The 26243-nt window shown below is 52.5% G+C and overlaps 1 protein-coding gene across 1 annotated transcript; it reads right to left on the reverse strand.

The window, feature by feature from the left end:
- Window positions 1–1933: 1933 nt before the first annotated feature.
- On the reverse strand, window positions 1934–26089 carry GBA2 (glucosylceramidase beta 2). The gene is made up of 17 exons (XM_049795792.1): window positions 25902–26089; window positions 21801–21892; window positions 16012–16127; window positions 15680–15898; window positions 11493–11732; window positions 11014–11116; window positions 9535–9688; window positions 9123–9248; window positions 8834–9018; window positions 8382–8486; window positions 7639–7746; window positions 7116–7267; window positions 6863–6969; window positions 6566–6708; window positions 6143–6258; window positions 2942–3133; window positions 1934–2856 (listed from the first exon to the last, which is right to left on the reverse strand). Exons 1-17 carry the CDS (start codon window positions 26087–26089, stop codon window positions 2629–2631), a joined length of 2574 nt encoding a protein of 857 aa, XP_049651749.1. The 3' UTR covers window positions 1934–2628.
- Between the last annotated feature and the right edge of the window lie 154 nt (window positions 26090–26243).

Raw genomic sequence — 26243 nt, forward strand, 5'->3', positions numbered from 1 at the left:
TTTTAGGGGGCAGGAGGGGCTGCCCTTATCCCTCGCCGTCACCACCTTGCTATCATCCCCTTGCCGTCACCCGCTTGGCATGACCTTGGTTCAGGCAGCTCCCGCAGGGATCCCATGGCCACTGGTGGGCACAGGGATGGGCGACAAAAGGTCTGCATGCTGGCGCTGCTGCTGATGGCAACACACAGCTCATTCACAGACATAGGGGGTTTTTTTTAGCATCACACAAACAATATTGCTGCTTTCTGCCTGTAATCTTTATTTTTCCAGTATTTAACAATCACTGTCCCAGCAGCATATCTTGAAGGTTCGAGTATCAGCTCAGTGTTCAAGGAGACAGTTTTGTTGATCAGTCTAGGCCAAGTCAAAAATAAAACAAGCAAATAGCTGGGGTATCTCCACAGGGTTTGCATGTTCCCAAGGGCAGCCCAGTGAAGCAGCTCAGGGCTAGCAATCATTACCAGGGCTAAATCCTGAGATGCCATGCCTGAGCTCTGCTGCAGCAGGGAGTGGGCAAAAGGGAACAGGCAGGCAGGGAAGTCCAAAGCATAAAGTGCTGAAGAAGTTAAAACTCGGCAAGGCTGTGGTTTAAAACCATGTATGTCAGGGGTCAAAAAAGGGTTAATGAATAAGAATAAAGGGTTAATGAATAATTAAATTTGCTGCTCAAGCTGGGATTGAGTTAGTTTTGAAAAACAGTAGCACAGGCAAATATTAGAGAATATCATATTTGTAACCAAGGATAGTCCTCCCAGCCTGCAGCTGTGCCCATGCAGAGGTTGCTTAAAGCTGAGCCTCTTAAGATGACATTTTTACTGAGATGATACAGTCAGAAGAATAGGAAAGAGCAGACATATCCCATGATACAGACTGAACGCCCCAACCTTTGAAAGAAAGTCTGTGGGCAACCTAGCGCCTGGGGTTAAGGAGCGTTGCAGATGGGTTGCAGCAACAAAACCCAGCCGGGTCACAAATTGTGCTGGCTTTTGTTCTTTGCCACCTGGATTGGCATGTCACCATCCCTGGTGGCTGCCAACCCAAGACAAATGGAGGCAGGCAGCTCAGGTGAGCCACATTAGTGTCCTGGCACACCCATCGCCCTCCAGTCTTGCACGGTGACCCTAAGGGAATGCATCTTGGTCCCTCTCCACCCACTGCGGGTTCTGCCATGGGAGAATGACTCCAGCTGGTCCGGGGGGGCTGCATCTGGGTCAACCTGCCCTTCCCGGATAACATTATTCCTCTGCCCAGGCGGATGCAGGAACGCTCCCCCAGGGAGCGAAGAAAAGGCCATTTATCACACACTAGCAGCAGCAGGCCACCGCAGCGATGCCCTGCCTGCACCAGCTCCCAGGGCAGACAAGGGTGGCAGGGAACGGTCACGGTAGGGAGGACAGGCTGCTTCCCACCCCAGCCCTGAGGCAGCTTACGGATTAAGAGGGGGCTTTGGGGTTAAAGCTCTGAAGTGGGCACAAAGACCTCGTAGCCAAATCTGGGGGCAGGGCCCTCTCCCACCCCCTCAAAACCAGGCAGGTGCAACCTTCAAATGCTGTGCTAGCAGAGAAAGGAGGGAAAGGAAGAAAGGCACCCAGCCCCGGGCAGGAGGGGATATTCAGTCAAGGGCCATTCTCCCCACAGAGGCAATTTCAGGAGGAATGCTAGGCTCCTTGCCTTCCCTTGCCTTGCAGGCAGAAGAGGAGAGAACAAGGGGCAGGTCTCTCCTGCCATCGCAGCTGGTGGCAAAGGCACATCTTGCTCCCATTAGCAAAACCCTACAGAGACAGGCTGCCATGAGCACTTGCACCTCCTGCAACCCCAGCCCTCCAGCCCAGCCCAGGAAGAAAAGGGGGAGCAACAGAGGCTCCCTCCTCCAGCTTGACCCCATGGCAGAGAAGACACACACGAAGAAGGAGACAGCTGGACAAATTTATTAAGAACTCAAAATGATTCATCCCCTAAAACGTGCTCTGCTGCCCACCCCCGGCGCCAGCAGGGAGGGGTGTCACGGTACCAGACCAGGACCTGCTGCTTGGGCTCCGATTGTCACCGGCTGGGGAGCTGGGGCTCCCGTGGGGATTGTATCTGCCACAGGCTCTCCTGGGGCTGGTGCCTTGGGGCAGAGCCAGTCAGCATTTGCAGTGTCACACAACAGAGAAACAACTTACAGCACCCATGTGCCTGCATGCACCAGTCCACTGTCCTCACACACACATACACTCACACATTTTTTCACCCTGCAGGCCAGCTCCCACCTTACCCAGCCCACTGACTACAGGAGAGAGGTCTCCTGTGCTCCTGGGCAAGGTACCAGCTCCAGTGGAGGATGGCTGGGGGTCCTGCAGGCTGTCAGAGCCCTGAGCAATGGCTAAGGGGAGGCACAGGCTCCAGCAGCACCTCCTTATCCCACCCCTCTCCTCTCCAAGGAGAGATCACCTGCATCTCTGGTCCCTCCTCATGCTCAGCATCAGTGGCTGGAAGACCCCTGAAATGAAGGGTACATAGTGGAGGTAGGGAAGGAAAACAGCAATGCGAGTATTAATCAAAGAAGGGGAGGGACAGGTCCCTGCCCGCCAGCTGAGGGCCCCCAGCCCCCCAGTACACCCACGGCCCCGCTCAGTGCCACCAGGCTCAAGGGTGGATGGGGACCTGGGGGGACTGCACGGGTGCTGGTGCCCGGCTAGCTCTACGCTCCAGGGCCAGCTGCATGCTCCAGATGCTAAGGGGCCGCATGTAAGCCAGCGAGCGGTAGACTTTCTTCTCCCGATAGGCCTCTGGTGTCTGGAAAGACATGCCCAGCCGCTCCCAAACCGTCCGGTAGCAGCCCTCCGCTGTACGAAAGCCTTCCTCCACCAGCCCCTGTGGCAGAGGGAAGAAAACCATCAGCACCTCCATGGAGCACAACAAGATGGCATCTGCCAAGGGGTGCCGCACCACCACTCACCTCCTGGATCATGGTGGCAGCCAAGGCATAGACCACGCCGATCCACACCTCGTTGGACTGAACGCTGGAGGTGTCAGGCACCCCGTCAGGTCTCATGCCATTCACCGCTCCCATGGTGCCACCGGCAAAGCTCATGACGTTCTTCTCAAAGATGGTCTTGAGCGCACTGACAACGTGACTCTTGGGGAAGACCTGCAGAGAGAGAGAGAGAGGGCTTTGGGATCAGCGCCTATGCAGACCCCTCAGGCCGGGTCTCCAGGGAGCAGGTTTAAGCTTTCCATGAGAAAGAGGTCAACACTGCTCACACGGTAAACAGCTACCTCAGGAAAATAACAGGAGGAAGTAAAAAAGCCTCTTTCCCCAAAAAGACCAGAAAAAAACAACTGCCAAAAACCAGTTGCTCAACAGAAGAGGTGCTGAGCTTCATTCCACCTTCCTCCTGGGGAGGCTGACAGCTCATCCAACTAGCATGTCTCCAAAAAACAGCCTCTTGCCTTCTGTCACTGGCCAACCCCCCCTCCCCCATCTCTTGGGAGTTTGCTTTGGGGACCTGGCCAACCACATCCTCATCTTGGTTTATGGTCACCACTGCTTGTTTCTCATGCTAATGACAATTTGAGGCCCAGACTTTATCCTGGTAAGACCACTGTCCTTGTTCTCTCCGCATCTGCACCAGCTACAAAAGGCATTGCAATGCCTACAAAAGATGGGACACTGGACAGAGATGGCCAAAGGATGGTCAGGGATCAGTGAGGCTGGAGGTATTTTCCTGCCAAAGGGAAAGATTACAGCAAAGCTGGTCTGATGACATCAGAATGCATCTTGCAGCTGCAAAGTTAATGTTGTGGATGCTGGTAGGTTTGTTTGGATAAATGCTGGGAATCTTGGGGGGAAAAAACACAGGGGGAAAAAAAATTAGCTTCAGCTCAGAGGAAAAACAAGAACAGGCTTAGTTTTGAGTGATTTCAAAAGGACTTTAATGCTTCCAATTTTGTAATCGGGTAGTGATGCAAGAGTTCGTGGCCTGGACCAAGAGCAGTTTGAAGTGAGAGAAGGGGCAGCCTGGGGATGAAGAGGTCGAACGGAGATGTGCAGGATGCCTGATTGTCTTCTGTGTCTGGTAAAAGTGATTTGAAATTTTCATCCCAAGTGAAAGTTACAGACTTGTGAAATGTCAACAGTGCTCGCTGGATAAACAGCCCTTTCAGGACATTATCAGGAGGAAGTAAAAACCTTCGCCTTCCGATAAGGGAAAAAAAGAGTTGTTCAACAAACTAAAGCCAAGAACTCAAAACATTTACGAGAACAAACTGAACTATCATGCTGTGTACGTTCTTGCCAAAGAAGAAAAAAAAACAAAACACTTCACCCCATCCCCACCTGCTGCTAAAAATCCCCAAGCAGCAACACAGTGAGGACTGCATTAAGATTAAAAGCCTCTTCACACAGCTGAAAGTAAATAAAGCTTCTGCACTACTTTCATTATTGGCAATAAAACTAGGAAGTGTCAGTGCAGCAAAAGCCTTGGTGAGAAAAGCAAAGCTCAAGACTTGGTGATGTTGCAAAGGGAGGGCTGGCTCCTCTTCATCCCATGGCCAGCTAACAGCAAGAAAGTCATAACAAGAACTTTGCAGACTGACCAAGGTCAGAAGCAATGTCACAGAGCAACCGCGACATCTACTTGCAAGAAGGGAAGAGCCAGGCGGCTTAGGGCTCATCAGTTCAGCCCAGGGACATGCCAGACCTTTCTTGCCAGTCCGGTACCACCAGAGCCAGAAGAAGCAGAAAGTGGGATGACACTAGGCAGGAGCTTGCTAAGGGAGGCTGGGCAGTCCAACCAGACAGCTTTGGTACACTCAAAGGAAAAGGCAGCAGATCCCTTTTATCTATACTAAAGCCAAGCATCAGACACAGTCATTTTTCTCCATGTGGCTCCGGAGGTAAGCCGAAGTGCTGTTAGGGAGCAAGAGTCAGCAGAGGGGTGGTGTGAAGCAGCCATTTCTGGCAGAAGGTTTCAGGGCACAGTTTCTTCAGGACTGGGGTCACAGGCTTTTCTTACTTTGTATTTCATTACTGACCTGTGCACGCAGAGTGCGTTAATGAGGTTACAATCAGGAGTGCTGCCAGCCAGGCAAGGAATCAAAATGCACTGGAAAAACCTCAGTGGTCATACTAACAGAAGAGAGAAGTTCACGAGTCCCATCTCCAGTGAGCTCAACACTCATGAGACAGCAGACGAGTGCCACCTTCAGGAACAAAAGTCCGAGGCTATGGAAAGGCAAGCAAGACTTTTGGACTGCACTGGGTTTACCGTTTGCCCCTAAAAGGGATGTTTGGGTATTACCGCATGAGGTCTGGGCCAGAACCTGCCAGGAGCCCCAGGCACAGCCACAGTCCCCACAGTATAGGGAACCACAGTGGGATAAATGCAGGAGGGCACAACCAAGCACCCATTTCTTGTTAAATCCCACAGCGTTGAGCACAAGCTGCTCCCAGGAAAGGTCACTTTAAGCTCCCCTCTGATATCAACAGAGGGAAAAATGGTCCATCACTCTCACACAGCCAAGAGTTATTCCTTCCTCCAGTCACCCAAAGCATTTGCCCATCCATCACCACCACAGACAGCTTTGGTCTAACAACTGTCTATGGGTCATAAATAATCCATACAACGGCTCTCCAACTTGCCAGCTCTGTTCCAGGTATTGCACCACCAGCAGCTGCTCTTACCATCCCATCAGGCAAGAGGAGTCTTCAACCAATTGTTCCCTTGCAACTGAAGAGCAACAGACTTTAGGGCCCCAAATAAGCCTTTGTTCCCTCAGATACTCATTTAGGACTTTAAACTCGGCAGAAAATAACATGTGGAGAGTTTCATACAATTTTTTCTTCCATTTTTAAACAAATAGCACCTTGCCAAGAGCAAACTCCAGTGGGACCTTCCTCCAGATGTGCCAGAGCTGACTGCAGTTACACACCCCTGCTGCATAGCCTCTCCATGAGCGGATTTTGGTTTAAGGGGGGTTGCACCTACGTGCATCCAACAGCCTCCACCTGAGCATGCACTGCTGCGGAGGAGTGGGCTGAAGCCCCCCACACCAGCCCCTAACATGTAACCCACACCACATACCAGCCCTGCCGCTGCTCTCCTCTGCTGCAGGTCCCATCTCACCCCAACTCACACCAGGCTGCCCCTTCTCTTACCTCAAACTCCCCTTGGTCCAGACCACAAGCCCCAAGAAACCACTGCCCAGCACACTGGTCTGACATGATGCTGCTGGAGGTGTCACTCCCACTGCTGTCATAGTTGTAGTATTTGCCTGGAAAAGGCAGGAAACAGTTTAAAATTGATAGTTTAGGACCCCAGCTCATATGTCCTGTTCCTACACTCCTCCTGCAAGGCAGGAGCACAGCAGCTTTTTCCAGAAGGCTTTCTTCTTCCTTTCCCAAACCATCATACCCTTTCTGTTCCCTCCCTGGTACCTGCTCCTTCCCCTCCACTTGGAGGGACAGCTTCTTCCCTCCTTCCCCTATCCCCTCCAAGGCTCCGTGACTCAAGAAGGAGCCATCCCCTTCCCAAGGGACACATGACCAGCGGAGCATGGTTCCCCACCAGCGAGCACCCACCATTCCAGAGCATCCTCTCAAATGCCTCCTTGCCCTTGCTCAGGATGTCCATGTATTTCTGCTGGATCTCAGCATCCCCGAGCACCTCTGCCATCTTGCACATCATGCAGACAGCTGCCAGCCACAGCCCGCCACAGTAGGCACTGTCGGAGCCAAAGGACAGAAGCATCAGCAACGAGGGACACCCCATGGGGTGCACAGAGCTCCCACAACAGATGGGGACCACAGTCCCAGCTCTGAGCTACCTTCCCACCCCACAAGCCCCATCTCCAAGCCACACCTGCCTCTCTTGCTCACCTGGCTCCATTTACCACCCACGCATCGTACGTCTGGTCAGCAAAGCCACCATTTTCGATGAGCCCATCATTATCCATATCAAACTTCAGCTCCGACTCCATCACAGCCTGCGAGAGAGGCAGGAGATGGTCACGCAGCCCCCGTATGCTGGCAGCCCCTCACACTCTGCTCAGGAGAGTCCATCCTCTTGGGATGTCGCATGGCTCCCAAGTGGGGAAGGGGGATGTGCCATGGTCTGATCTCCTCCCAGTACCTGGCAGACTGGCCACATGTCCCGCAAGTATAGGGAGTCGTGTGTCAGGTAGTAGTCCCGGTACACCTGCAGCACAAACTTCAGGTTGAGGTCCTTCCAGTCAGCTGTGTCATGCATCAGGTAGGCATTGACACGCTGCCACGGCTCATCACCTAAGCAAGGAAAGAGCGGATGCAGCAGGGCAGCAAGCAACAAATGTCCTCTCTCCTACCCAGGAGCAAGGTCCCAAGGGTGCTGTGATTAAACTGCACTAAAATAACATGTTGCATCCTGTGCCATCTCTAGTGAAAGCAGCCTTCCTGCTGCTGCTCAGCTTCCCTCTGTCTCCCTTGTGCAAGCTTCATGCAGTGTGGTCCTCATCACCACCCCAAATCATCCAAGCTTTTCGTTCCCAGAAAATAAACAGTGTATTCCATGCATCATACCTCTTTCCCACAGCTTGGGAGTTAACTACCCTGAGAAAGTTATGTGAGCAGACCTTCACCCCCTCTGCCTGCCAGCATGCCCAGCCAGATCACCTCACCTGGGTCCCCAATGTCATGCGGCACCACATTCTTCAGCTTCACCTGGGCTGTCTGACCACACATCAAGTACTGCCGGGGCTGGACGTCCTCGTTCACCACTGTGACAGCTGGAGAGGACACAGAGCAAAAGGCATTAGAAAGGCAGCAGGCACTGCAGCAAGCAAGCTCCAAGCACAGGCAGGGCCACCAGCACACAAGGCCGCCCTTTGGGGCTCCGGCTGCAAGATCACAGCCCTCTGCAAAGGGGGCTGCTCCCAGTCTCCCCTCAGCAGGGGACATGCAACTGTCGCCACCCCCTTAAGCAAGGTGGTGGCAGCACCCAGGGCTGGGAGGGAACCCCAGTGGGCTCAGCCCTCCCACAGCCCAGCAAAGGGCTGTGCTCCACCACTGGCCAGGCCGAGCAGCCTCCAAGCCCACCCAAAGCATCAGGGTCTGCAAACAGCTCCATGCTTCTCCTCTGCAAGGAGCACAGGGAGAGATGGTAAGACCAGGGACTTCCCAGGGCAGGCAGAGCCAGCCGTGCACCCCAAGTGTGGCAAGAAGGCATCCCAGTGCTGGGCAGAGAGATGCTGAGAGGCGGCTATGTGGGGGGTTTGCAAGTCCTGGGCCCAGCAGAGGAGCTGGAGGGGGATGCTGGCTCCATGGCACAGATTTCTATGGCAGATGCTGTCCCAGATCCTCCGTCGCTTCTCTAGGCGAAGACAGCAGCAGGCATCAAGCCAGGGTCTCCTGGGTCACTCACCAATGTCATACTGCAGGCTAATCTGCAGCTTGGGCCACAGCATGACGAGAGCAAAGGAGGCATAGAAGTGGACATCGTAGGTGTTGTACATCCGGTACTCCTGGCCTGGAAGGACCGGGGAGACAGTGAGGGATGGGAGACCTGCCACAGGGAAGGCAAAGTAGGGGCAGGTCCTCCCTCCCACACAGCCCAGGAGGATGGGCTCTTTGCTGGCACAGGCAAGGGCTCCCGTTAGAAGTGGTTTTTATTCTCTATGTATAGCACCCAGGAGTCTGAAACAGGTCTCGTGACATGTCCTACAGGGCTTGGTCCTGCAAGGGGTTTTCCTGGGAACAGCGCTGCTCCCTAGCCATCAGGGTGTGAAAAACATCCCCGTGGCAGGTTAAAACCACCTGGTGACAGCAATGGGAAGGGGTTGAGTTGGGACCATCCATCACGTCCCTGCAAGTTACCTTCTAAATAAGCAAACCTTCCATACTCCCGCAGGACAGGGAGGAGGTGGGAGAGGCCAGCCCCCGCTGGCCCCTGCAGGTCCTCGGCATGGCAGTCCGGGGGCAGCTCCACCCAGATGGTCCCCCCATCCGTCACAAAGTACAGCTCATTGAAGAGGGCTGACTTGTACCAGGAAGGCAGCTGGCTGTGGGCAAGAGGGAAACTCAACCACGGTGGCCCAGGCGGTGATGCTCCTGCTCTGACCAGCCCCAGGAGGCCACTGGGAAGGTGCTCCCACCCCTACCCTACCTGTTCTCCAGGATGGGCTTCTGCCACGCTTCAATCTTCCTCTCCCACTCCTCATAGTGTGTCAGGGCATGATGCGACAGGGCAGGAGCAGCATCACCTCCGCTACCAAAAAAACGGGTGTACCGCCTGCCGAGCAGGGGTTTGGTGAGTATGCCGTGGGCTCAGCCTGGGAAGACCACTCGGCTATGGGAGAGGGGCTGGATTATTGTGAACACCAGATTAATAATGCAACTGCAAGTGCAGAGGTGTTGAGGAGCAGGGGCTGGCGAGAGGGTCCCCTCCAGGGGCTGGCAGGGCCACGGCTGCAGGGAACGGGTGGCACAAGGCTCCCCAGGCGGTACTAAAGCCTGGAGGCAGGGAGAAGGGGGCTGCGGGGACATGAGCCAAGGCCCACTGGAGACAAGCCACCCACCTAAGGTGCAGCTTCTCCTTGGAGCCAAAGTAAACACGGGGCATGTCCCAAGCCAGGGCCAGCTCCAGCGTCCTGTGCCCCCGGGCGGGCACCCTGCAGCTGGCACACACCGCTGCTGCCGTCACCTCCCCCTTCTCCGTCAGGCTGCTTTTACCTGCCGGGGAAAAAAAAAAATACTCACAAGTGACCAAGGAAGCCCTATGGGGGGTGTGGTAACTGATGCTCCCATGCACTCCAAGACAGACAAGACTATTTGGGCATGCCCCAGCCTCCTTGCAATTTGGAGGGTACATGCCCAGAGTTTTAAGGGATGACATTACTGCACATGAGTAACTGCTTTTTGCAAGCAGGAAAAAATACCTGCCATGGGCGGAGGGGTTAAAAAAGTCATCAAAGCAGAGGAAGAAATCAGGCAGGAAAAGCCACCAGGCACGAGTGGAAGGGACAGGGCATCCCATGACTCTCTAACTGCGTTGCACTCGGAGACACTGTGAGTTTCTAGTGACAGTCATCATCTCCAGCTTTTTGCAGGGTGCTTGAACTGTGCCCATATTTAAGAAAAGCCCAGAGGCAGCCAGATAATTATATGCTGGTTCTGACATGTGTTCCACGTAAACTCATTAAAGCAACAATTTTAACAGAAGCATGGATCCTGACTATGATAATGCCTAGCAGGCATAAAGGAAAACCACATCCCAATAGCCCGGTGAGCTCCGAGTGCATTTAGGCAGGAAACTTGGTTTTCCAGAAATATTTATGTAAATGCTTTATTTACATAATTTAAGCTTCAAGAAATCTTGCAAAGGCCCAGTACCAGCATCACTAGTTTATCAGGACCATCCTTGTTCAAAAGCTGGCAGAGACATAATGCAAATCGTCACTTTTTATTGCAAAGAGAGATTAGCAGCAAGGGCTGGGAGACACCGTGCTGCTTCAAGGCTTCTGCCAAGATAGTGAGCAGACAACTGAGGGTGATACAGAAGTATCAAGGCAACACCACTGACCTCCAGGGAACTGATAGAGTAGCAAGACGACAGCAAGCAACGGCAGCACCAAACCCAAGGACTGCTAAACACCCGCTAGAACGAATCTGATAGCACCCAGCTCACAGATCTGGCAATGGAAATTTGGGGAATGTGGCTATCACCCTGACTACTCAGCAGAAATCTCAACTCAGTGTTCAACCCTACACAGACTAAAAAGATAGTGGCATGTATAACTAACATAGCTGAGAACAGCCCCCTACTGGCGTGAATAGCTTTTGGAGAACCATAACAATGACAGCGTGACTAGCAATGAGAAATTTGGATACAGCCTAAAGCTGGGAACGAGCCACAGCGCCACCAAGAGCTTTTTGCGAAGGCACCGAGGTGGCCAGAGGCAGAGAAATCCACTCTTGCTTGGGTGCCCTGTGCTCCACAACCAGCGTGGCAACCCATTCCTCCTGCTCCCCTCTGCCCATCCCATGGAGGCACTCACCAGCGGGGGAATCCAACCTGCCGTCCTGCAGGAGGTCCTGCCACACCTCTCTACCCGATCCGGTGGGATTGAATGCCGTGAGGTGGGTGACTCCCGTGCCTGCCTGGGGAAGGGAAGAGCCTCATCAGGGGCTGGTAGTTTTGAGGGGCAGATGCAGGCCCCCTGCCCCCAACAACTCTGGAAGCCCACACTCACTCCCCACATGCTGCCCAGCAATGCTAACTCTAAACCTACTCACCCGCTGTCCTGCAAGCTTTACCCATAGCTCCTCTCCTGGCACCCACCCCCAGAGAGGATGCCCTCAGGGAATTCATGTCCCCACTCCTGCTCCAGCAGTCAGGCAAGCGCTGAGGACCGGTGCTGACCCCAACCCATTGTACACCCATCCTTCACTAGCTGCCTGGCAGCAGCGCCCCCACATTCAGCAGGGCTGTGCAAGCCCACCAGCAAGAGCCACACCACCAGTGCCAGCCCTTTACCTTCTCTCTGGCGGAGATGGCGAGGGTGAAGGGGTTCACGCGTGTGCAGTGGTGCAGCAGGACTCCAGCAACCCGCTCGCCGTCCTTCTCATAGGCGAAGGGCTCATTCCAGTGCCCTCCGCTCCTGTCCTCCTTCGTTCCTGTGCCATTCTGCAGGCTGAACATGATGGAGACATCCACATCTTCATCCTTCCCATTCTCCACCTCCCAGATGAACACTCCTACCGGTAGGCTGGAGTCCTGGCAGAGACAGACAACACTGCGTATAGGGCTGGTGCTCCATGGTTAGCCGTCAGAGCGTCATTTCTCCCGCTGCTGGGAAGACCACATGGGATGCAGCAGGAGCAAGAGTACCAGGAACAATCGGTCTCACAGTCCACTGCCAAGCTGGGGAGCAGCAGCAGGAGCAGAGGAATTTTGGGGCCAGGCAGTACAACATTCAGATCACAAACACTGGGCTAGCAAACCCCACACCGGTTTGTGGGGCTGTGTGCTCAGAGAAGCTGTGGATGTCCCCTCCCTGGCAGTGTTCAAGGCCAGGCTGGATGGGGCTTTGAGCAGCTCAGTCTAGCAGAAGGTGTCCCTGCCCATGATCTTTAAGCTCCCTTCCAACCCAAACCATTCGATGATCATTCGATGATAATGCACAGATGGAAAGCAGTGTTTAAGGCTCCGACGGGTGTCTCACCACCCATCTGCTCAACAGGTTGATACAGGCTCACGTGCTTTGCTGGGGTAAGAGGAAGGTCAGGTGTGTCAGCAGCACAGCCTGCCGCCTTCGCCTGGGGCTGGGAGCGAGCAGGAGCAGCATGCAGGAGCGGCAAGGCATCCCTTGCTGCCATCCTGAGCTTCCGCATTGCTGTCGGGGTTCCTCCTGCCTGGGAGCATCACTGAGTGGAGACATGTCGGAAATGTTGGGAAAGCCCAGCTGGGGAAGCCCAGCTAGTAAGCAGCTCTTCCCTTGGGGATGGCAGGCAAAAGCCAGCTAAAACACTCTCAGGAACACACAGCTGACAAACCAACCCACAAGTACAGGCTGAGAGCTTCCCAAAACATTACCACCGGATGCTCCGGGCAGTAAGGCCGCAGCTCTGGACCTGCCATTCCAGGTGGATGGGAGCTGGGATGGTCACAGGACAAAACCAAAGGCAGGAAACAAGCAGTACAAAGAGTCAAAGCACAGGAGCAGCTGTCAGAGCTAAGCACAGGAAAAAAGGGGTAACTCTTCCAGCACCAACTGTCCCAGGAGGGGCAAAGCCTGCCAGGGTCCCACGGCTACAGAGCCGGCAGCTGGCACTAGGGACAGGGTCTTGGGACAGAAGAGACCAGGCTGGGAAAGAACATTAACGAGGTGGCAAGCCTGGGTGTCTTCAGGCAATGCTGAGCTGGGCAGGAGGGACCAGGAACTCCTCTACTACTGCAGCATCCCTGGACGCACGGGCAATGCTCAGGGGTCAAAAACTCACCAGCTCCAAGCTTCTGCTATCACAATGGGACACACTGACCATCACACAGTACAGGCCTGTCTCTCCTGTGCCAGTGTGACGTCCATTTACAAGAAGGGTCAGAGGGAGGATCCGGGGAACTACAGGCCTGTCAACCCGACCGTGGTACTGGGGAAGATTATGGAACAGTTTGTCTTGAGAGCACTCACGTGGCAAGTCCAGGACAAGCAGGGGATCAGGCCCAGCCAGCATGGGTTTACGAAAGGCAGGTCCTGCTTGACCAACCTGATCTCCTTCTCTGACTGGGTGACCCACCTAGTGGACGAGGGAAAGGCTGTGGATGTTATCTTCCTTGACTTCAGCAAGGCCTCTGACACTGTCTCTCAAGGCATTTCATGGCTTGGACATTTCGCTGGGTGAAAAACTGGCTGGGTGGACGAGCCCAGAGGGTTGTGGTAAATGGAGTCAAATCCAGTTGGCAGCCGGTCACAGGTGGTGTTCCCCAGGGCTCAGCATTGGGGCCAGTTCTGTTTAACACCTTTATCAATGATCTGGATGAGGGGATCGAGTGCGCCCTCAGTAAGTTTGCAGACAACACCAGGTTGAGCAGGAGGGTCGATCTGCTTGAGGGTAGGAAGGCTCTACAGAGGGATCTGGACAGGCTGGATCGATGGGCTGAGGCCAGTTGTATGAGGTTCATCAAGGCCAAGTGCCGGGTCCTGCACTTGGGTCACAACAACCCCATGCAGCGCTACAGGCTTGGGGAAGAGCGGCTGGAAAGCTGCCCGGTGGAAAAAGACCTGGGGGTGCTGGTCGACAGCCGGCTGAATGTGAGCCAGCAGTGTGCCCAGGTGGCCAAGAAGGCCAACGGCATCCTGGCCTGTATCAGAAATAGTGTGGCCAGCAGGAGCAGGGAGGTGGTTGTTCCCCTGTACTGGGCACTGGTGAGGCCGCACCTCGAGTCCTGTGTTCAGTTTTGGGCCCCTCTCTACGGGAAAGACATGGAGGTGCTGGAGCGTGTCCAGAGAAGGGCAACCAAGCTGGTGAGGGGCCTGGAGCACAAGTCTTGTGAGGAGCAGCTGAGGGAGCTGGGGCTGTTTAGCCTGGAGAAGAGGAGGCTGAGGGGAGACCTGATCGCTCTCTACAACTGCCTGTAAGGACGTTGTAGTGAGGTGGGTGCTGGTCTCTTCTGTCAGGTGACTGGAGATAGGATGAGAAGAAATGGCCTCAAGTTGAGGCAAGGGAGATTTAGGTTAGATATTAGGAAAAATTTCTTTCCCGAGAGGGTTGTCAGACATTGGAATAGCCCGCCCAGGGAAGCGGTTGAGTCACCATCCCTGGAGGTATTCAAAAAGCGAATAGACAAGATACTTCAGGACATGGTTTAGTGGGCATGGATGATGGTTGGACTCAATGATCTTGAAGGTCTTTTCCAACCTAAATGATTCTACAGATACTTTCCCCCTCTGTATTGGGTTTGCGTGGCAAGGTTTTGGTATTGGGGGGGGTTACAGGGGTGGCTTCTGTAAGAAGCTGCTGGAAGCTTCCCCTGTGTCCAACAGAGCCAATGCCAGCTGCCTCCAAGACATACCCACCACCGGCCAAGGCCAAGCTCATCAGCAACAGTGCCAGTGCCAGTGCCTCTGTGATAACAGACTTAAGAAGCAAAAAAAAGTTGTGGGACAGACAGATACAGCAGCTGGAGAGAGGAGTGAGAACATGTGAGAGCACCAGCCCTGCAGACCCCAGGGTCAGTGAAGAAGGAGGGGGAGGAGGTGCTCCAGGCGCCAGAGCAGAGATTCCCCTGCAGCCCATGGGGAAGACCCTGGTGAGGCAGGCTGTCCCCATGCAGCCCAGGGAGGTCCACGGGGGAGCAGATCTCCACCTGCAGCCCAGGGAGAACCCCACACTGGAGGAGGAGGAGGATGTACCCTAAGGAGGCTGTGACCCCATGGGAACCCCGCATTGGAGCAGGCTCCTGGCAGGACCTGCAGATCTGTGGAGAGAGGGGCCCAAGGAGCAGGTTTTCTGGCAGGACTTGTGACCCCATGGGGGACCCACGCTGGAGCAGTGTGCTCCTGAAGGACTGCACGCTGTGGAAGGGACCCACGCTGGAGCAGTTCGTGAAGAACTGCAGCCCATGGGAAGGACCCACGCTGGAGAAGTTCGTGGAGGACTGTCTCCCATGGGAGGGACCCCACACTGGAGCAGTGGAAGAGTGTGATGAGTCCTTCCCCTGAGGAGGATGAAGTGGCAGAAATAACATGTGATGGACTGACTGTAAACCCCATTCCCCATCCCCCTGCGCTGCTGGTGGGCGGTAGGTAGAGAATCCGTGAGTGAAGTTGTGCCCGGGAAGAAGGGAGGGGTGGAGGGAAGGTGTTCTGAGATTTGGTTTTATTTCTCATTACCCTACTCTGGTTGATTGGCAATAAATTAATTTTCCCCAAGCTGAGTCTGTTTTGCCCATGACAGTAATGGGTGAGTGATCTCTCCCTGTCCTTATCTCGACCCATGAGCCCTTTGCTGTATTTTTCTCTCCCCTGTCCAACTGAGGAGGGGGGAGTGATAGAACAGCTTTGGTGGGCACCTGGTGTCCAGCCAGGGTCAACCCACCACACCCTCCCATGCAGGCAGCTCTGCCACATTCCCGCTCCATACGAGCCATGCTGCTGCAGCACGGTATGGCCCAGTGCTCCCATGGGACAGGCTGCAACCAGCGTGGAGCCATCACCTCCTTACCTTATAGTCATGGGGGATGACGGGAGAGACCTGGCGGCAAGTAAGCACCACATTTTGCCCCGGCAGCTCGTAGACCATCCAGGCACGGGGGTACAGGGCATGGTAGAAGGCGTAGTGGCCACAGTAGCCCCAGTTCCAGCCCTGCAGAGTGCTGGGTCTCTCCACGGACAAGACCTGCTGGTAAACCGTCTGCCCCTTGCAACGCAGGCACACAGTGAACTGGGGAGGAGAAGAGCATGTGGAGGGGATGAGATGAGCCCAAGAGCAAATGCCTCAACTGCTGAGGCTGCTGTGGTGCTGCTCGCACCCCTTGCAGACCCTGCCACACCCACCTGGTTGGCGATAACTGTTTCGTAGTGATAAATGCCAGGATTCAGCTGCCAGCGGCAGAACTCGCCTCGCCAGCCACGGGTGATGGTGCCTCCCCCAATCCCACCCAGCGGGCACCCTGGAAAAGACACCAGAAATTAGCATCCTTGTTCCTTCCCATGACGGGATCTCACCCAAGGACCCCCAGTAAAGGGAACTAGGCTTTAGACCTCATTGTTACTACGACTATTCATATCAGACATATAACTAATGATGAGAGATTGTTTTAGATGTGATTAATAGAATGCAGGTGCTTATAAAACAATATGCATAAGCTGCTTATTTGTCCCTTGGATAGCCCTCACCGTGGCTGGCTTACAACCCGGTCAAGCTGAATCAACACAAGAAGGACCATACGTCTTAGACCTAAGACATAAGAATAGATAAGAGTAAGTGGTTAACTTTAGAGTAAGATGAATTAATAAAACAACCTGAATGATTTTCAGAAATTCAAAGGTGATCTTTGATGTGTAAGAGGATAAGTCACTGTGGTGACTGGAGACCTGCCTATGACCACTAACTTCAGAAGAACTGGGACACGAGAATTGATGAGATAAGATGATGATGAATGATAACAACATGGGAACTGAGATCAACTGGAAAATTACAAAGACTTTCAACTGGGATAATAGGTGGTAAAAGGTATGTAAGACCAAGAAATTTTTGGAAGGGTGCCATTTACTGTGGTGGTGGCCCAACTCTGAGTTGTTAATAAAGCAAATCTACAGAAACCCATGACTAAAATTCTTTAACAGAATTGGCGACCCAGATGGGACTCTAGGACACAAGAGAGAAAGACAGCAACTGGATATTTCTCTGGACAAACCCATTACCAACACTTAATTGCCAGCAGAAATAATCAGGTGAGTTCACCTTAGAGACTTGGGCATGGGTAATTCCAGATAAAATTATCTTAGGAAACTCTTGTGTTTAAACTTGCAAAAAAATAAGAAAGATGGGTCAGCACCCAGCTTTGAAAGGGGGATGCCCCTTGCTGAGGTTTTAGATAATTGAAAAAAGATACCCTTGGCACAGATGTTGCAAAAAAGGAAATTGATAATATTGTGCCAAGAGGAATGGCCATTCCTGACGAGAAATAGAGGACGGGGGCCAATGAATGAGTGGCTTCCTAAGGGAACATTTCAACTTCATAAGCAGAAGTTTTTAAGGATGATTTTGGAAGATTCCAGAAGCTGAGATATTGATTACTGGTATATTTGGTATAATTGGGCACAACAAAGGAGGAAAATTCCCTTGTTGAAAATGAGGAACAGTTTACTTTCCTCGGCTCCAGAGGCTGAGGAGACTGAGCTTTTCTCCAAGGGTGTTGGCATGTACCCAATGCATTTGGACTACATCCCAAACCCAAGAGCAGGTCCGGGTGCACCTGCTGAAGTTCCTGCAGTAACAAGGCATGAACCTTCGAAACAAGGTGATTTAGTAGCTTGGCAGTTGAAGATGCCTCAGCTGCGTGATGATGCTGAAAAATGTGCTCAAATGTTATCAGGAATTGTCACTGATTACACCCCTAATTGGAGTGATATGAGGACTCTGCTGCAAGAATTATTTCAGGCAGAGGAAAGAAAAGATTTTTCAAAAGGATAGAGAAATTGCTCAGAGAGGCCAGGGGTTAAACCTATGGCCTGAACAAGATCCGGAATGGAATCTCGCAACCACAGAAGGAACTAGGGCTCACCAAGCTGCCATTCAACAATTAATAGAAGCAGTTTGCCATGCTGATGAAAGAGTAACTCACTGGACAAAGGTTTTAGAATGTAGGCAGAGACCTGATGAACATATGAGTCATTACTGGGGACAATTAAAGGCAACTTTAACAAAATATGGGGGTATGACCTGTGACAATTTCCAGGAGCCTTTAGCTATCAGTGTTTTTGTAGATCAATCTGCTCCAGACATAAGTAAATATTTTAAGAAACATATGCCAGGTTGGCAGGGTGAGACATTAGCTAAAATTCCAAGTATTGCTGCCTTTGTTTTCAACGGTAGAGCTGAAAAAACACAAAAACAGGAAGAAGAGAAATTAAAAATTGAAAGAAAGTGAGAGCAGAAAGAGAAGGAGAGAGAAATTGGGCTGTTAGCTGCAGCAATTACTGAGAATTTTAACCCGTGAGTGAGAGGTCGGGGATTTTCCTGGGGGAGATTTAGGGGAAGAGGGGCACAAGGCAGAGCCCCCCCTGTTTCCCAATATGCTAACTCTTTAGAGTGTTTTTATTGTGGAAATTCAGGATATATGCAAAGAGAGTGTCCACTGAGACCTGCTACAGCCTAAGGAGGACTTCCACCTGCCCAACCCCCATGACCTCATTCGCAGTAAAGAATGGTACTCCTCTTCTCTGGAAACTAAAAGAGCAATGGAACCTGTCGGAATCAAGGTAGATGAGTGCAGTCAGATTTCTGCAAAGGTAAATGGTATTCCTGTTACTTTCCTAGTAGATATGGGAGTGACATTGTCTCTGTTAAATTTCAAAATCCCCCAGGTGTCAAATGAAGCTATGATAATACGGGGAGTGGTGGGGGAAGAGATAAAAATATTCGTCGACTCCTCTACCAGTAGTCTTGAATGGAAAATCAGTCTGGGAAAGATTTGTAATTTCTCCAGAGTCTCCCATTTTCCTTACGGGATGAGACCCCTTGCAGGAATTTGGTACGTTTATCTCTCTGGTGCTTACAGGGATCCAATTAATTGTATTAGGTTCTGAAGTAATCCAACTTAAAGAACAAAACCCTAGTGATTCAAAAATACCACTCAAATTAGCTGGAGTTCCCAGAGAATTTTGGAATACATCAGGAGATGAAGTAGGATTATTGAAATCTGCTGAACCAGTTGTGATAAAAACAAAAGGAGGGACTCCTCCTTCAATTCGGCAATATCCAATTATAAACAAAGCCATTCCTAGCATTGGAAAACAAGTTGTGCATTTCTTAGAAAAGGGGATTTTGAGAGAATGCTGTAGTCCCTATAGCTTACTTGGACCAGGCTGCCACAAGGTTTTACCAGTTCACCAATGATTTTTTCTCAGATTCTGAAGAATGATTTACAAGACCTAGTCTTTCCAAGCAAATCGGTTCTGATGCAATATGTTGATGATTGGTTATTGGCATGTAAAACTGAGAATGACTGTATTCGAGATAATGAGTATCTGTGTATCCAACTTGTTAAAGAGGGGCACCGTGCATCTCCACCTAAATTGCAGTTCTGCAAACAGCAAGTAAAATATTTGGGATTTATATTAAAGCCCAGAAGAAAAGAAAAAGGGGTTGCAAAGGGAATGTTAGTACAAACTTTAGGACCACGAGAGGCCTGTTACCTATTTTTCTTCTACATTGGACCCAGCGACTAAAGGAACTCCTTTTTTCATCAGAGCAATAGCAGCTGCAGCTGAAATGGTTGAGAAAACCAGAACAATTGTTTTAGGGCATCCACTAACTGTTTGTGTACCCCATAAGGTAGAAATTTTGTTAAAGCACTATGCAGAGAAAGCTTTTTCTCCACAACAGGCACATAGATATGAAATAATTCTTTTATTGGCCGATAATTTGAAATTGGAAAGGTGCAATACTTTAAACCCTGCAACTTTAATGCCTTTACGCTCTGATGGAGAAAAAGATAACCGCAATTGTGTTCAACTCCTACGTAAAACCAGCAAGCCACGAGACGACCTGAGAAATCAACCTTTAGATAACCCTGATTTGAACCTCTTCACAGATGGCTCATCCTATTACGAAGAAGGTCGAAGATATACTGGTTTCACAGTCACCACAGAAACACAGGTACTGTTGGCTGGACCTTTGCCTGCACCTTTAGGTGTACAAGGAGCAGAACTAATTGCTCTCACTGAAGCTGCTAAATATGCAATTGGAGTAAGAGTTAACATTTATACAGACTCTAAATATGCCTTTGGTTTACATCATGCTACGGGGACTTTAGGTAAGGAAAGGGGTTTTCCGACTTCGTTGAGAAAAACTGTGGCCCATGGACGACAGATCAAAGACCTCTTAGAAGCGATCCAATTGCCCTCTGAAATATCTGTGATAAATGACATTTGAGCTCCCAGACATGAATAACCTCTATGAAGACCTCCCTGAAGAAGAAAAACAACAATGGACTCAGCTGGGGGCCCACCGGCAAGAAGGGCAGTGGATTCTGAATAACAAACCTCTCCTTCCAGAAAGGTATTTATTACCAATGATGCGGTGGCACCATGAGAGGACCCATGGGGGACCAGAGAGCCTAGTGCTCTGAATCCAGAGACTCTGGAATTTACACAGCAGCAAAAAGAATTTGTGAAGGATGCAAGTTTTGCAGACAATATGGTTCATTGCAAATTAAACCTCCCGGTGGGAAAAGACTTCCAGCCTCCTTTCCTTTTCAAAAACTCCAAATTGATTATGCAGATATACCAAAACCAATAGGGTACTCTTACATGTTAGTGATAGTTGATCAGCTATCAGGATGGGTGGAAGCTTTCCTGACCAGGAAAAATGATTTTAAGGCAGTAGTAAAAGCCTTACCGAAAGAGATTATTCCAAGGTATGGAGTTCCTGAAGTAATTGACTCAGATTGAGGGAGCCAGTCCACAGCTGCTATCCTGCTTCAGATTTATAATTCTTTGGGGTTTCTCTGGCTGAGATCCTTTTGGGAGAATACTTGCTGCTCCAGGTATATATGTGCCAACAAAGACTAGCCTCTTGGATGGAGATGAACAGGTAATGCGATACCTTTTGTATCTGCAAAAACCCTTTTTCCAAATGTGACACATTCTCTTAACGTCTTGGTTTCCAATTTTGACTACTTGGGTAAAAGATTAATTGTAATAGTCTTTGTTGTTATAATCACAGTAGTACATGTGACTGTTTTGTTCAATGCCGTGTAAGTTGTAGCTCTATGATAGTACAGAAGATAGAAGAGGAAACGTGGAGTTATCAATAGGATCGCAGGAGTGCGATGGAAAACAAAAGGAGGGAATTGTAAAGGGAACTAGGCCTTACACCTCGTTGTTACTAAGACTATTCATATCAGACATATAACTAATGATGAGAGATTGTTTTAGATGTGATTAATAGAATGCAGGTGCTTATAAAACAATATGCATAAGCTGCTTATTTGTCCCTTGGATAGCCCTCACCGTGGCTGGCTTACAACCCGGTCAAGCTGAATCAACACAAGAAGGACCATACGTCTTAGACCTAAGACATAAGAATAGATAAGAGTAAGTGGTTAACTTTAGAGTAAGATGAATTAATAAAACAACCTGAATGATTTTCAGAAATTCAAAGGTGATCTTTGATGTGTAAGAGGATAAGTCACTGTGGTGACTGGAGACCTGCCTATGACCACTAACTTCAGAAGAACCGGGACACCAGAATTGATGAGATAAGATGATGATGAATGATAACAACATGGGAACTGAGATCAACTGGAAAATTACAAAGACTTTCAACTGGGATAATAGGTGGTAAAAGGTATATAAGACCGAGAAATTTTGGAAGGTTGCCATTTACTGCAGTGGTGGCCCAACTCTGAGTTGTTAATAAAGCAAACCTAGAGAAACCCATGTTTGAAAATTCTTTCACACCCCCCATGCAGTTGCAGGGGCCCCTCCACCGCCCACACCCCAGAAGCTCCTTGACCCGCTCCACACCTCCAGCACCTTGATAGCCCCTTGTGAATCCCTTGCCCACTCAGCCCATTGGGCTTTGCACCACCCCAGTGCCCAAACTGCAGGCTGACCGTAGATCTGCTGCAGAGGAACAGCACACAAGAGGTCAATGAAGGCAGATTTCTTCTCTATGCGGGTCTTCTTGTACCACCACCTGAAGTATCTGCAAGGGAAAGAGAAGCATGAAAGAAGACAGGAGCAGGCATCACTGTCCCTTCAGTGTCACTGGGCAGGACATGACCAGCGCACATTGCAGCTGCCCCTCTTCTACAGTTGTACAACGGGAACCTGTGTCCCAGGGCGCATGGGATGGCAGCCCACGCCATCCATCTGCAGTACCGATCGGTCAGCAGGCACGAGCAGGCAGAGCTCAGGCAGCTCAGGGCTGCCTGCAAGGGCACAGTGTGAAAAGAGAGCACTCCAATACCCAAGAGCAGGGCTCCCAGCTCACGCAGGGGCATCCAGATGCCTATGGAGAAGTGGGAACGCACACGAGGACCACCGCCACCTCCATGACTGGTAGCGCACGTCCTGTTAAGGAAGGCCAGGGAGCAGAGGCACAAGCCCAGAGAAGCCATACACTCCTCCAGAGACATGAGCTTTGCTCGTCCACCTCCACGTCCCCACTGTCACACACAGCCCTGCCACGTGCCCGGGGCCAGACAACACAGGGCAGCCTTGCCCTGGATGAGGCAAAGCTTGCCGTCTGCAGCTAGCAGGATCCTGGGGACTCACCTCTGGTTGCACACCAGCAGCGCAGCCAAGCACTGCCCACCAGTTTAATTTCTCACCCAAAGGCCTGGGAATCGAGAGACACCCAAAAGGGCACACCTGCACCTGGGTGTGCCGGCATCACTCCGGGCAAGAGGAGCAGGGCTGGGCTCCACACTGGTGCTCGTAAAGGACTGGCTTTTGCTAATGAACCGCCCCAAGTTAAATCTTCCACACAGAGACAATTAGCATACGGAAACCAGCTGCCAGACCAGAAGAAGCTGCTGAACTTACCCCAGCGAACACAGAGGCAAGACCCAACCAGTGCCTCCACAGACCTGGGTGCCAGGCAGGCGGTGGGGGCACAGGAGCCCCTGCAAGTGAGGAACATCCCCAAGCTACCTGCAGGCACTGATGCCGTACTGCCGAGAGGAGAAAGCCATCCTAGCCAGCAGCACACAGCCTGTCCCGCTCCAACAGCTCACAGGGTGCAGAGCCCAGGCGATGGGCAATGGGTGAGTACTAATCCCCTGGGATATGTACCCCCAGAAGCAAGGGGGAGAGGCTCTTCCATGACATGCCCTGCTCCTACTTATCCCTCCCCAAAAAAAAAACAACCCACGCTTCCCTTTTTGGCTGCATGGTCACTGGAAGTTCACCTTTATTCACCAACATCTAAGGTCCCCAAACCCCTCTCAGGGTGATTTTCCAGGTTGCAGTCTCACAGGACCTGATTGCAGCTCACTCTCCATTCCTACGCACCTTCACATTAGACTGTTTAAGGACATTTTGCCTGCAGAGGTCCAGGGCACCATGAGAACCAGCCTGTCCTGCGTGACTGCCCTGAATAAGGGCCTGCTGCTATCTCTGAGCTACATCTGCTGCAACTGCTCTTCTCCCAGCTGAGACAGCCCTGCCTTTACACTGCTGAGGCAAGGTTTTGGCAGCATGCTCTCTCTCAAGGAATTTTTTTTTTTTTTTTTTTTTTTTTTAAACCCAGCATCAGGGAACTGACCCAGCTGCTTCCCCAGCAGGTTTCTGATGACAGCAAATAAGATGCCCAGGCAGAGCAGCTGTGGCCTGGCCTGGCCTGGCCTGGTGGGGCATCCCAGCTCCTTGGAAAGGAGGTGACAGAGGGATTTAAAAAAGCAGTTTTTCCAGGAGCACGCAGCAGGAGAGGTTTGGGAGCCAGCCACGGCCCAAACTGTTTTGCCATCTCAATAGCAAATTCTTCCTCTGCCAGCTTCTCCCAAAATCGCACAAGCCAAGAGCAGAAGGTGGTTGATGCCCAGTTGGTGGCTATTAGCCAGACCTGCAGAATAACCGGGAGAAAGTCTTCGTGTTCCGCAGCACCAAAAGCCCTGCCAGGGCCAGAGGGCATTTCTTTCCCTTCAAATTGGCAGCAGAATTAAAACCTGTCCAGACATCACCCAGCTGTTCTGGATCTGTGCCGTGACCCCCTCCCAGGGCACACCAGCCACCTCTGCAGAAACCTGCCTGCACCTCTTCTCCTGCTCCGCCAGCCCCAGCACCTGCCACAGCCCAAATGTTCACACGACCTTTCCTTTCCAGATTTGCATCTGTGGGTATCCCCACAAAGGAGTTACCCCAATGAGCCCCAATTAACAAAAATCCCACTCCAGGGCTGTCAACACCCCCGGCCATGCCACCTGCTGCAGGAGAGGACACCCATCAGTCAGAGGTTTAATTCAACATGACATCACGTCAACCCAGGATGTGGTGGCTCCTCTGATGGTCCTAGACTTCCTCATCCAAAGACATGCAGCAACCCTAAGGTGCTCCCAGCCATCTTGGGAGGTATAAGCACCTGCATCAGGTGACTTTGCACTTGATGCACCAAGCCATGCCAGATTTTGAGAGCACTCCTGGCACGGGTGCCCCCAAGAGGGTCATTTGGGAGAGGGAACGCCAACCTGCAGGGCTCCAGAGGTTCAGAGCCACGCGTCATGCCACAGGACTGAGCTCCAGGCTCCTCCTGCATCACCAGCGCCCAGGTTTCCATCAGCTGGCTGCCTCTACCAGGCAGACGCATGGGTGCCCACGAACACCAGGAGCACGCAGTCTCGTACATATCCCTTGCATCCTTGCATTAGCTGCCCTTCGTCAGCCAACACCGCTGTCCTTGGGTTTTAATTCAAACCCATGCAGGTATTTCTTACCATCCTGGCCCTTCCTCTCCTCTGCTCTCCAGCCTGGAGTCTCCTTGCAAGGAAGCTTCGGCCTGTACAAGTATTTTGAGATGACAACCAAATTACCTCCTAAATTTGTACAGGGGAAGAGGCAGTAGTCTGACTTTTAGCGTCATGCTTTTGAACCTTAAAACCTTTTTCTAGGACTGATACAAGGCACTTCCACTCCGAGACCCCAATGAGAACAGGCCAGGAGAAGAACAAGCCAGGAGCGGCCTCCCCAAGCTGGCACAGAGGCGATCGCCTCTCCTCCCCGCTCACCCCACCAGAACTTCACGTTTTCCCACATGCTCAGCTCATTCCCAACCTGCCGTGGCGGCTTTTCCAGCCACCTTCATCTCCTGTGCGCGACCCACGCTCTCCCTCCCTTGATGCCCAGGCTCACGCCGGGATGTCTCAGGTCAGACCAGCACGCCGTGCACCCCGAAGCGGTCCGCTATCTGCCTCTTCATCAGGCTTTGCAGGAACCAGCTTTGCAAGCAGCAATCTCCAAGGATGTCAAGCAGGAAAAAAAGCTCAGAAAATGGAGGCAGGAGATATAAGGCAAGCACAAGGAAATAAATCACACTGTCATCGGTTCCAACGTTTAGTCTGATGGGTACACAAACACCGCCAACACCCGGGCAGCAGTTCTAAAGGTTAAAATAACACTGTTGTTTCCCACACAGCTCACCCTAACGCAAAGTTGGGAGAAGTCCTCATTCCCAAACCTGTTAAAGCACACAGCGCTTCAAAAATCCTCCCAGTTAAATTCAAGTTTAATCTCCATCTGCCAAAAGGTGTCTTATGCTGAGCACCTGACGCTGGCCAGGGAAACGGGGCGGTGATGGGCACCAGCAGCAAGCCTCGGGGGTGGGAGATGGGGGGGGTGTCCTCCCCCACCCACCCCCCCCAGAAGCATCACCCCAAGCCCTCCCAGCTCCTGCGCGGTTTTGGGGAGCCTGAACGTTGGGTGCTGCCCCTAATCCAGCTTCGGCCAGTCTGCACCAGCGCTCCCAGTGCCGGCACCAGGCAGGAGGGAGGGCGCCGGCGGCTCGGGGCGGGAGGACAGCGGCCGCCTCCAGCCCGGGGCCTTCCGTGATCCGCCGTACTCTGCCCTCCGTGCACCGGGGCATCGCCGGTGCCTCCCCGGGCCGAGCCGCCCACAGCACCGAGGGGCTCGACTGCGACGCCGTGCTCCCTCGCCCTACCCTCGGGACACCCCCACCCCGCCGGCGGTGTCCCCGGTCCCCCCCATCCCCCGCCTCGTACCGCAGGGCAAGGCCGATGTGCCGCAGGACGTCGTGGAACGGGACGTCGCCGGCGCCGTAGGGCTGCCGCGGCTCCTCGAAGCGGTGCGCCAGGCAGACGCGCCAGCCGGCCGCCGCCACGCCGCGGCCCCGCGCCGCCCCCTCGTACCGCCGCACCAGCGGACCCGGCGCCGCCTCCGCCGCCGCCATCGCCATCGCCACCGCCGCCCCCCGCCCCGCGCGCGCCCTCTTCACCGCGCGCGCCGCCCCGCCCCGCCCCGCCCGCGCCCGCGCCCGCGCCCCCGGGGCACGGCGCTCCGCGAACCGCCGAGCGCGTCCGGAAACCCGGACCCGCCCCGCCGCC

This window comes from Accipiter gentilis, chromosome Z (assembly GCF_929443795.1).
Source record: "Accipiter gentilis chromosome Z, bAccGen1.1, whole genome shotgun sequence".
Taxonomy (NCBI): domain Eukaryota; kingdom Metazoa; phylum Chordata; class Aves; order Accipitriformes; family Accipitridae; genus Astur; species Astur gentilis.

Coding starts and splice junctions, on each gene's coding strand:
- GBA2 (XM_049795792.1), bottom strand. CDS start 26,089: ATGGCGGCGGCGGAGGCGGCGCCGGGTCCGCTGGTGCGGCGGTACGAG. Junction 8,487..8,833: donor AAGGTTTGCTTATTTAGAAG/GTAACTTGCAGG, acceptor CGGTCCTTCCAG/GCCAGGAGTACCGGATGTAC. Junction 2,857..2,941: donor CTGCCACCATGATCCAGGAG/GTGAGTGGTGGT, acceptor CCTCTGCCACAG/GGGCTGGTGGAGGAAGGCTT.